Below are 12,837 nucleotides of genomic sequence, written 5' to 3' on the forward strand. Positions count from 1 at the left end.
CAGCAGAGATTGCAGAACTATAAAAGAAGCTGCTGGGTGTAATGTGGCAGAGGAACTTCTTGTAGCAAGGGAGACTCCAGCTATTAGCGAATGGCGTGTTAGCAGAGAGGGACAGCTAGCAAGATCAGGCTTGCAGGTGGTCCACGACCCAAAAGTGGCTGAGACCTTCATCTTCATCCAGAGGGAGAAAGATAAGCAATAACACACCAAACCCTGTGACAGCACTACCGCTGCATTAAGAAAAGAACACTATGGGCCTGAGTCATTAAGGAGAGCAAAGCATCAAAAAGGAGTAACTTTGAATCTGAGCAAAACCTTGTTACATTGGAGGGGGAGGTAAATTTAAAATGTAGGGACAGATTTATAGTTGGGATATGATATGTCCTAGATCAATTTTAAATTTCAGTGTAAAAATAAAGCTATCAAGTATTTGTGTGCTAGATGAAAAAACAGCCAGTATTTAACTTATATGCAAAATAATAAACTAATTTGCACCCCTTGCATTGTAACATGGTTTGTCCCGGAGAATATTTATTCCCTCTTTTTGCCTTACTTTCCTTATTGACTCAGACCCTATAACTCTAATTTCACAAGTTAGACATTCTAACATTGCTCTGTACATATACCAGAGATTGTGTTACCTGTCAGAGATATAGAGACATTGCAAGTATCAGAGATCTAATGCAAGTTACCAACCTTTCTACAAGTACACCAACGTTAAGTAGTTAATCATACAAACTATTCAATATTGTCAGGACTGTGATTATTGTGTTAAATCATTGTTGATTTATATTTTTCACACAGTGTGTGAATACATTGTGGGAGAGTTTGAGCGCCTGCAAATGCACATGTGGTGGCCATTTTGCTTGTTTGCCATTGCTGTTAACCATATTGTTGCCCATTATTATTCAGAAGGTTAGTGTGGTCGGGTACAAGGAACTTTCCAAGACAACCCCTAGCCGATTCAGTTACAGTCTTCATTCAACCGTACTGTGTAGAAGACTCAGGTGGAGGCACTGAAGAGAGAGAGACATCATTTTCCCACCCCTGGAGAGCTAGGGAAAGGGGTGCTACTTTGTAGGCACTGCTGAGAAATTGAGTGTCAGATTTAAAGGTACATAGCGACAGCTGCCATGGCAATAATTACTGGGGAAGAAACATTCACATGGTGTGAGGCCAGAGGGACAGCCCCTGAGCGCAGTCTGTGTCTGTATGGAGATGTTTTGTTAAAGTCATACTCTGAGCACTGCAGTGGGGGCCTGAGGTGTTGAGGCCATTTGTGACTGAGATGCATGAAGCAAAAGGAGACTGCACCCATCATCAACATGTCTCAGGGAGAGTGCATAAAGGCCATCAGTTTAGACAGCCACCAACCACCTTCCACAGACCCCTGGGAGGGAGGCAATACTGCTTATTATTCAGAGGGTTAGTATGGTTGGGTATAAGGGGCTTTCCGAGTCAACCCTTGACTGATTCAGTTACAGTCCGCATTCCACCATACTGTGTAGAAGACTTGGGTGGCGGCACTGAAGAAAGAGAGACAATATTTCACCACCCCTTTCAGAGTGCTAAGGAAAGGGGTGTTACATAAAAGACCCAAGAGAATGCACTGCCTATAACTATTGTCACTTTTCTTTCTAATTTTTAAATGGGTTAACTGATTTTTATTCACATAATGTATTTTTTGCATATATTACATCCTTGCAAGCAAAATTGAAATTAACACTCTATGGAATACCACAAATTAAAACATGAATGTGGAGATGCAAAATGGAGGGCGTGATTTGGAGTGTTTTTCTGTAATTTCTTATATGGCTAACCATTTCAAGACTGTATATATGCACTGTAGAGCATAACAAAGCATATCAACAATAACCACTATAGTACACATAGCAATGATCAGCATGCAGTAAACAGTATAAAACAGAGTATAATATCTAACCAACATATCAGTATATCATTCTCAGAAATGAACAGCATATCCCAACCTTTCAAAAAACATCATGCCAAACCTGGCAATGACCACCATATCATGTCCAGCAATGACCAAAAACCATACCCACCAATGACTATCATAGAACATACCCTAAGATTACATAGCCAAACATAACCCCATAAGAAAATACAAGATGACTAAGTCCCTGGCGCAAGAAAATATAACAAATCTGAGAGGCAGCTTGCAGCAAAAACAATAGGTAACACCAACACCTATACAATATATATAAAACCAGATAAGATGTTTGCAGGCAGGCGCCAGTCAGGAGATACAATAAAGTCAGAAAGTTCAAAGAAAGTTCAAAAAGTCCTATATCCAAGGAACGAATGAGTCTTCTAATAGCCTCCACGGAGCTTCACGGAGCTTCACAAATCCTCATAAGTCAGACATACAAAAAAGGAAAAGAGGACAAAACATAGTGCAACAATGTAAACAAGAGTCAAAGGGGCAAAAAAACAAGACTGGATCACCATGTGGATAAGAGGGTTAAAGCTTAACCCCTGAGGGGTACGCACTCACCATAAAAAGATCCTCCAAACATGTAATCTCACTCATTCATAAAAAGATCCAAGGAGAGAAAAAGACTTCATAGTGTAAAACCGTACATAAAACATTTATTACAATCACAATAAAACAAAAAAAACGGCAGCGTCGGGCGGATCCTGACATTGGGGAAAAGATGGACCCTTACCGTCCTCAGGATGGTTAGAAGCGTGTTCAGAGTTGAGCAAATTCCCGGGAAGCTCACACTAACGATCACCGTTTCACCAACAAAAATCTACCAGAGTCCGATAATGGAAGGAAATCCCTGCTGTTCAGTATCGAAAGCGTCTGACGTCACACAACTCCCATCAGCCAACGCATTTCGGCTCATCAAGAGCCTTTCTCAAGGCATATTCCTTGTTTTATGTACGGTTTTACACTATGAAGTCTTTTTCTCTCCTTGGATCTTTTTATGAATGAGTGGGATTACATGTTTGGAGGATCTTTTTATGGAAGGAGCGACATTCATATTAAAGGCTTGTAGTTATACACCTTTTGGTGAGTGCGTACCCCTTAGGGGTTAAGCTTTAACCCTCTTATCCACATGGTGATCCAGTCTTGTTATTTAATACACGGAGATTGTAAGGGTGTTTTTTTGCCCCTTTGACTCTTGTTTACATTGTTGCACTATGTTTTGTCCTCTTTTCCTTTTTTGTATGTCTGACTTATGAGGATTTGTGAAGCTCCGTGAAGCTCCGTGGAGGCTATTAGAAGACTCATTCGTTCCTTGGATATAGGACTTTTTGAACTCTCTTTGAACTTTCTGACTTTATTGTATCTCCTGACTGGCGCCTGCCTGCAAACATCTTATCTGGTTTTATAACCCCATAAGAGTTGAACTATGAGGGATGAGTGAAAAGTTATTAGGGATGAGTGATGACCAACGAGAATTAAAGGAAAATTAATGAGGCACTCCCAAGAAGTCAGATTGATAAGTGATATATGTTGCTGTGTAGTTTACCACACATAACTTTAATTTTTATGTCAGCTTATTAGCTTCAGTATAAAGGGTTAGAACTGCATCCTGCATAGTGGAAAAATCATCAGCTTCCAGAAATATCCTGTCTTTAAATTAAAAACAAACTGATGTGTGATGTATCATGTGGTAATTACACAGCATCCTATATCATTCATAATTTTCCCATTTCTTGGGAGTATCCCATGGGTCATACATCATCACTTATGAAGCATTGACAATTCCCGTTAATCATCCCTAATAACTTGCCACTTATCATTGGTTTCTTATAATGCTTTCTTCATTGTTTGTCATTTATGCTTCGAACAGGTCAATTCTTATACTCACTGTTCATACATCATCCAGGGCCTCATTTAGAGTTGGGTATATACCAAATGTTTTAGCATAAGACACAAATGTTCATAAATTGTATACACACCAAAAATGTGTTCATATGCATCCATTCCACAGCTACATTTTTGCATATTGTAGACATTCATCCCTCTACGATTGGAAAGTTGAAACAGAAGTGGGCGGGGCATAACCTGAGCACCGTAGTGGCATGTTCATGTAAGTGTGACATACGGTGGATATATAAAGTTAACACACACCTATTGAAATTGCAGGTGTTTGTGATGTAACCAAGAGAATTGTAAGGAAATCCTACAGAAACAGCTGATCTTTATTTGAGGTTAATTACAATCATTTTCATTGCTGGAGGATGTGTGCTAATTGCCTTTGAAAATTATTTTGAATATTTGAGATTGGTTATGGCTGGGTACACAAAAAAGGTTTTTCTGCCAACTATTGGGTCAATCAAGTGATAAACGACTGTTCGGGTCAATATTTCATTAGTGTGCATAATTAAACGATGAACGTTAGTAGTTCCAAAGTACCGATCGTCATTTCATTTCATTGTACAGCAGATCTATAAATCTCATTCCAATGTCATTTCAATCCTGCAGTGTGTATGCACTCACGGTCAGGATCTCCATAGAGTTTACATATTCAAGATCGTTTCAGCTGACGGTTATATTATTAAAACATGTATAGTGTGTACACATGAATCGGCATGCTGATCATTACTTTTTTTCAGTCATTGGTACAATTGTTGCAGATAACACATTGGTCGGATAATTCTGTAATGTCTACCCAGCCTTACTCAGGGTTTTTTTATAGTTTTTTTTGTTTTCACTTCTTTTTCCTAAAACTGTAAATTTGTTTTTACTTGCTTTCAGGGTTTACATTACGTACACCTATAATTTCAATAAGGGTTTGTAGACCTTTTATATCCACTCTAGTTGCAACATAATTAGACTTGTATGCATCCCCGACTATGCTACTTAAGGGGCTTATCTCTTGTGGGTTCTGATAGGCGATGATGATAATGATGATATGACCATCAATTGCACTCATGTTTGAATACTTGTGTATTGACTTCTTCAGCTGATATTTTTTAATTAAGCAGCTTTGTGACCAGTTCTGCCATCATGGGGGAACAGGCAGTACAGCTGTAAGGGGCCTGGACAGACTAAGGGTCCCAGGCAGACCCCTCCATCTTTCTTGGCCACCTGGACTGTCCGGGCTTCCTAGTCTTACTGCCGTGACTCTGCATCCCTCCGCGATGCCGCAGCTTCCAGTCACTGATAAGTGATATCAGTGTCTGGGAGCCACCACAACACATCAAGAATAAGGTACGTTAATTGGAGGCATGTACTGTGATGGGGGAGGGGTGGCATGTACTGTAATGAAAGACGAGGGCATTTACTTTGAAAAGGGAGGGGACATGTATGGTGAAGAAGGAGGGGGGGTTGGCCCTGACAAAATAATTTGTACTGGGCCCCACAGTTTCTAATGCCAGGCCTTTTTGTGACTATAATATATCAAGTCCTGTCCATCTTTTTGCATGGTTTTTTTTTTAACAATTTCCATTTGGACTACTGCAGGAAAAAGATGTCTTTGGATTTTTAATGGGGTAAACAATGAATGTAGTGGTGTTTCATAATATTTCATATGGAAAATGTGGAACACTGTCAAGATACTATTCTATTATGTATGTAACAATTACATTACTATCTTGTGTACAAATAAGGTAATGTGACTTTAATATTTACCACTTATACTATCAAGAAGAATCTTGACCCTATTTTTTAACTGCATTAATTCTCAAAAAAAACCTCAACTGGCTTAGAAAGAGTAGTTCACCTATCTGAAGCTCTGCATTTACTTACAAAATCCCTTTTATTTATTAACAGCTATTAACAGAGCTTGGGAATGAATGAGTGCCATCTACTTCAAAACATGAAACAAAGTCAAATAAAGAACCCTAAAATGCAATTTTCTTGCTTAAAACTTATTCTAGATTATTTAATCTGTGATATATGTTTTTGCTCCTGAATTTTTTGATGACTTGATGTAACTTGCAGCCCGGGCAGCCCCCCTTCACTGGAATGACCTCCCTCGTTCCATCCGTCTCTCTCCTACTTTGTGCTGCTTCAAACGTGCACTAAAAACTCACCTCTTCCGCATAGCCTACCAACCATCTACTTAACCCCTCACCTCCGCTACTCGCTCTCCCTTCTCTCTTCTGGCTCCCCTTGTGCCTGATTCTATCTACCCTCCTTTAGGATGTAAGATTGCATGAGCAGGGCCCTTTTCCTTCCTGTCTCCTCACCTGTTCTTCTGCTCCGTGCTTATTGCAGCAGCCTGCCTGGAGTTTCTAAAGTATTGGTATTTTTGTTTATTGTTCTGTACTGTTTCACCCTGTATAGTCTACTGTTTGTACTGTGTACGGCGCTGCGGAAATCTTGTGGCGCCTAACAAATAAATGATAATAATAATAGTAATAACTTGCTAGTTTTATATCAGTCAATTGCCTACACCCAAATTATTTCAGTAAGTACCAAATTTAGGAACAGACAAACAGCTTGTGAATGAAATGGGCCAAGTTGACTTGTCTACTATAGTGTGACAGGGCATTCATAAGAAGGCTTCAAAAAATGTCTGCAAATAAGTACATTTTCAATGTAAATAATGAAAAAGAGGAAACAATACATTTGACCTGGTATTAGCTAATTTCCAAATTCTGAAACATACATATGTATCGCTACTAATTGATCCACTATGGCTTAACAGCACTTGAAATAGTAAAGCACTGACATTTGGCACTAAATTTGTGCCTGGTTTTTATTCAAGGGCTAGCAGGTCTAGTAAGTAATGTGCACTGTTATATATTTGAATACAGTGTCATAAAAAGTAAAACAAAGATAGTTTAAAGTTTTTTAAAAAAATAGTTACCTTTTGAAGTTGGAGTCAAACAGTTTAATTTTCCTTTGTTACACGTGCTGTGGATTTTAAAGATAATTGTCAGTGTTGTGAAATGATCCAAATGTTGACTCATTTTTATTCATTCATAGCCCAAAGTTACAACAAGATGTTTGGCAAATATTTTAATTCATTTTTTCCAATGTTTTACAATTGGTAAACAAACTTAGTTTCTCTATGGCACTAAGGTTTAACTACTTGGCAGTGAGTGGGGCATGGCGATGCTGGTCCAACTGATTCTGAGGTGCACTCTCTGCTCTTCTGAGCATGCACTGGCCCCGTACAAACTCAGATTAGCAGAGCAGGGGGCCTAGTGGATTTAATGGTAAGATAATAGTTTGGACTTATATATACACTGTATTCACAGCCGTAGAAATTGAAAGACAATAAAGTTGCTTCACTCTGCAAATTAATTAATCATGGAGTCACTCATTGCAAATTTGTTTGAGGGTGGGCAGAAATTTACTGTGGCTAACTATTTTACAGTAAATGTAGTCACCTACAAATTTCTACTGTGGGAAATGTATATGAATTCATTCTAAAACTGAATTTATCTGTGCATGTCATATTCAATATATTTCTATGTCCACATACAAAGTCATCCTAGCTGATAAAGACCCATATGTTTCACATAACCCTTAATTACTGATAGGTGACAAGATGTTATTTCCCAAGCATCTAGTAATAAGCTAAATGTTCTTTATATTTTATAGAAATAAATATCTTGGTTAAACATGTCTGAACAGTGACAAAATGGCTGCTGTTAAGTCTATTGATTTCCCACAGTAAAAGGCTATAGTTTGAAAGCTTTTATACAGGTCTCTGAGGTGATGTCTAATGTCAATTATGATATACAGTAGGGGGTGCTTAATTACTTATAATTAGTTATTATTATTGCAGATAATAAGTGTTGAGATTAGTTTATACAGATATTATTTACAGGAGCTTTTACATATATTAGCATCACTTGTATAATATAATACAATAACTTTATATATCTTTGCGATAAAGAAACGGGACACATTCCTACCTTATTACTATTATTAAAAATCTTTTTTTATATAGCTTCAATATATTCCACTGCGCTATACACTCTCCTCATAAACTGACTCTATATCAGAACAGCTCATACTCTAATCTCCCTGTATGGTTTGAGTCATCATAACATGTCTCTGGCCACCTTGCAGGCAGGTAACTCCCTTCCGGGAGAAATAACAGCGTTTACTCACTATATATAAAACACAAGCAGATTGAGGGGTTAATTTATGAAAACTGGTGGAAAGAAAAATGCTATTGTCTATATTAGTCCATCAGATGCTACATTTCATTTTCCATTGCGGTTTAGAAAATGAAAAGTAAAGTAATTGCGCTCAATATTGTCTTGACAGTTAATTACAATATAATTGGAACAAATTGGGTTATAGCATTACAGTGATAGCATAGAGTTAAAAACAAATACATTTAATATTGCATATAAATGATAATACAATGAATGATTACTGTAGTGATAAATTCCATAAAAACAATGCAAACCGATGGTAAGTAGTCAAGCATCTATGGTCTGAGAGTCCAAATGTATACGGGCAGTGGAGGCTACTGCAATGAGCCCTGATGCAGGGATGGTATGTCCTTATAAAGCCCAAACCTTGGTCCTTAATGACATAGACAAAATCAAACAACATGAACCAAATAAAGTGAACCTAACCCCCACGGAAATGTATGCATTAAAAGAATTGCAAAACAACAAGAAAATTACGATCAAACCAGCAGATAAAGGTGGGGGAATTGTCATTCTCAATACCACTGATTACAACGCAGAAATGCACAGACTTCTGTCTGATACATCCACTTATGGACGTCTAAAAACAAATCCTACAAATACATACTCCGAACAACTTAAAACAATACTTACAGAAGGGAGAGATTTGGGAATCATAACCCTCAACGAATTCAATTACATACATAATACCCATCCTACTATTTCTGTTATCTACTACCTACCCAAAATCCATAAAAATTCTACGCATCCCCTAGGAAGACCGATAATCTCAGGAATCGGATCCATCACTGCCAATCTCTCCCATTATCTAGATACAAATTTGCAGCCACATGTAAGACAGCAGAAAGCCTTCCTGAAGGACACCACACACATTTTACAGCTACTAGATACCATAACATGGGAACCAGACTATTGGCTGGTTACATGCGATGTGACATCTTTATACACAATGATTAAACATGATTTAGGTATAATGAGCATTCAGCACTTTCTTGAACAAGACCCTGATCTAAACCAGAAACAGGTTGAATTCATTCTTACAAACATAGAGTTCATTTTAAAGCATAACTACTTTTGGTTCGATGACGAGTTTTACCTACAACTGCAAGGAACAGCCATGGGCACTAGGTTTGCCCCAGCTATGCAAATTAATAGCAATAGTAATAGCTGCTCTTGACTTTAAATAAGACTTGAGTGCTACCTATACCTATTTCTATTAGAAAATGAAAACCAATATTTGGCTGTGTGTTACAGCACATTTTCCCTCTCAGTTTTTTTTTTTTTCTATAAATGTGACCCACTGCTGACTGCTTTAATAGGGATCACAAAACTCCACCATGGGTATTTCTCATATCCTTTTCATTTACATTAGATGTTACATTATTTCTTATAATGCAATCTATTTGCTATCAATACAAATGGACAGAACATCGGAGGAGACCTTGAATAACATGTCTCATTGTTGTTGCCAACCAGCACAAGTATTCAGATGGAAAAATGTTATGAGGCTCCTGGAGTTGGACAGTGCAGTTGAAGATGCTTTAGAGATTTTAAGATGATAACATTCTGCAAGCATAGGCATACTGACAAGACACAAGACTTAAAATAAGCACTGTTGGCAAACAGCTCCAAAGATGTTTCTGGAATTCCTTACATTGTTTTGAATCAAACAATGTTAATTTATGGCAACATGCTATATTTAAATGCCACTCACTGGCCATTTGGAAGAAATAAAGCTATTTAATGTCCTTATGGTTTTTTTCACCATTCCCTAAAATGCGATGTATGTAGGGATAAAGATCACAAGAAGTAAACTTGAATTGCTTGTTAGGTTTGTCAATACTCACCAAATAATGCCATTGTCATTTATAGTTTTATCTGCATGTATCTCAAGGCCTCCATAGTAACATGAGCAGGCAGAAGCCATTACGCATGTGCCATCATCATTCAAATAATAGCCTTGTCTACATGTACAGCCAGGCAGTGGATCAAAGTGAATTTTGCAGGTAATATCAGGCTCACTAAGTGAGCGGCAAGTGGGTCGACATGAGCTTATTGTGTAGCTAAAGATCTCGTTTTTCTCACATACTGGTATATACTTGGCTGTAAAAACAAAGAAAATTTGCAAGAAATTTTTAGCTATGTTAAAAAGATGTATGAGAGCAAAGTTGTATGCAGTTTCTATTTCTTCTAGTAATAATTTTTTATTTTTCAGTTTTACGGGTGTAAGGTTGGGGTAAAAAGTATCCATCAAGAATTTAATTAAAATGTATAATTTGTTTGTAATTCCTACAAATTTCTTTTTATTCCTTTACATTCATACAGATATATTTTTTGCAATGCATTAATAACAGCAGAAGCACTAAGGGCCTGATTCATTAAGGATCTTAACTTAAGAAACTTCTTATTTCAGTCTCCTGGACAAAACCATGTTACAATGCAAGGGGTGCAAATTAGTATTCTGTTTTGCACATAAATTAAATACTGTCTGTTTTTTCATGGAGCACACAAATGCTTGATAGCTTATTTGTACACTAAAATTTAAAGTTGATATTTGTGTGCTACATGAAAAAACAGTCAGTATTTAACTTATGTGCAAAACAGAATACTAATTTGCACCCCTTGCATTGTAACATGGTTTTGTCCAGGAGACTGAAATAAGAAGTTTCTTAAGTTAAGATCCTTAATGAATCACGCCTTAAAAGTTTCTATTCTTTTTCAGTGTTATTTATTTGAATAGGGTTTTGTTTAAATACTACCTTTAAAGGAAATCTTTAATTTTGTGGGCATGACAGAGGATAAAAGACTGACATAAATAAATGCTCTCTTGTATGGTTTTGTCCTTTTATTTTTCTGCAGGCCTAATGCCACACCAGACATAAATTGCAAAATATTCTCAGCTACTTCAATCCTCATACACAACATTAAAATCAGGTGTTTAATGAGCATTCTTAAAAATAAATATTTAATGCACTTTGACACTGAAAGTACAAAAAGAATTTAAGCAAATGGTCCAGTACATGCACACTTTTAGGGGAGAGTCTGCTTTGTTTGACATTTTGCGCAGGTTTTAAAGGTATTGAATACTTGGTAAAAATACAATGGAGATCTATAGGAAAGCTGACTTAGCATGTCTCAGTGTTTCTACAAGCATATAATTGAGGGATAAATGAGTTCTAGAGGTTGGAGAGGAGGGTGATTTACAGCATACTTGCCAACTCTCCCAGAATGTCAGGGAGACTCCCGCATTTTTCGAGAGTCTCCTGGACTCCCGGGTGAGTGTGGCAATCTCCTGAATACTGCCCACTTCACTAGGAAGGGCCCCTAGTGAATCACAGCGTTTGGCGCAAATTTGGCCACCCCGCCCCCTCACGCCCACCTCCATTGGCTAGCTCCCGGAAGAGAGCTGAAGAAAGTTGGTAAGTATGATTTACAGGGAGGTGGAGAGTGGGAATAAATTACTGGGAAGGTCGAGACAGGGGAACATGATTTACAGTGAAGCACTAGAAAGGGGGCAATGAATTACTAGGAGAGAAGGATGTGTGGGAGAAATGAATTACAGGTGAAGGATACAGAATACATGACAAGTGAGAGGGCTTTGGTGGAGAAACTAATTGAGGGGGTTGATATTGGAGAATTAAATTTCAGGAAGGAATTGTTGGGGATTGTCTCATGCAGTCAGGACTTTACCTTGACAGCAGTGACAGTTGTAAATTATATCACAATTCATGTATGAAGAGAGAAGCTCGTACTTAACACTGGGGCACACAGATTTGGGGTAAGACATTGGACAGTGGACCATGTGACCATGACACCCACCTGACCGTGCAAGAGGGCAAAGTGTGCAGCTTCTCTCAGAGTGCATAGTGCCCTAGCAGTATTAATCCAGTATGTAGAGAAGAATCCAGCATTGTATGACTTGTCCACACATGACTACATTGACTTTTTTGAATGTAGTGAAAAACAATACTTCTTTATCAATGTTTACATTTAATGTGACAAGATATGTTAAATCCAGATTGCATTTAATTTATTACAATAATAAAATATTAGTGTAGACATAATGGAGTCTCTGATGACTCTCAAAGGCATTTTCTGGTTTCAAAAAAGCTACAAAAAATAGCCTTGTTTCTTTTGCCTGGTTGATGGTAGTGGAAAACACTCTCATGTAGCATAGAATAAATAGAATATACCATAAATGTCACAGTTGGATTCATATCTGATGACTGAGAAGACATAACATGTGTATAACATCAGTGTCATGCTCATCAAACCATTTATCAGAAAAGAAATACTGCAACATGAGGTGAAGATGATCACTTAGTACCATTAAGTAGCAATAAACATTGACCGTGACTTCTAAGAGAGTGACTGTATCCAACGATACCACAAAAAAGTGACAAATTTAGGGAACCCCCAGAAACCTTAACTTTTGAAAATAAGCACTTGGGGCTGTACAGTTCTTTTGGTTGGTGCCACAAATGCACTTGTTCTTTTGTAGAAAGCATAGTGATGGATGATTCATCTGACTATATAATTTTCCCCATTACTTAATAACTCATTGCCTGTGCTCTTTGCACCACTGAACTCTCAAATGTAAATTGCCATGTGTGATGAGATTAGACGTCAATTTCTTGCCTTTTTGTATTGCATTGGTGCATGGCTCTTGCAACCTCAAGTATGTGCTTTTGCCTATTGTTGCCCATAGCAGAAGATGTTTTGATGACCGTAGACCTCTCT

The 12,837-nt window shown here is 37.7% G+C and overlaps 1 protein-coding gene across 1 annotated transcript in view; it reads right to left on the minus strand.

Annotated features, from left to right (window-relative positions):
- Window positions 1-12,837, minus strand: part of LOC142104097 (mucin-5AC-like) — a 90,850-nt gene that overhangs the window by 18,145 nt on the left and 59,868 nt on the right. Inside the window, exon 17 of the mRNA XM_075188584.1 lies at window positions 10,072-10,200. Coding sequence (XP_075044685.1) covers window positions 10,072-10,200 — 129 coding nt within the window. The remainder of the gene's footprint in view (window positions 1-10,071; window positions 10,201-12,837) is intronic.

The sequence above is a fragment of the Mixophyes fleayi genome, chromosome 10 (assembly GCF_038048845.1).
Source record: "Mixophyes fleayi isolate aMixFle1 chromosome 10, aMixFle1.hap1, whole genome shotgun sequence".
In the NCBI taxonomy this organism is placed as follows: Eukaryota; Metazoa; Chordata; class Amphibia; order Anura; family Limnodynastidae; genus Mixophyes; species Mixophyes fleayi.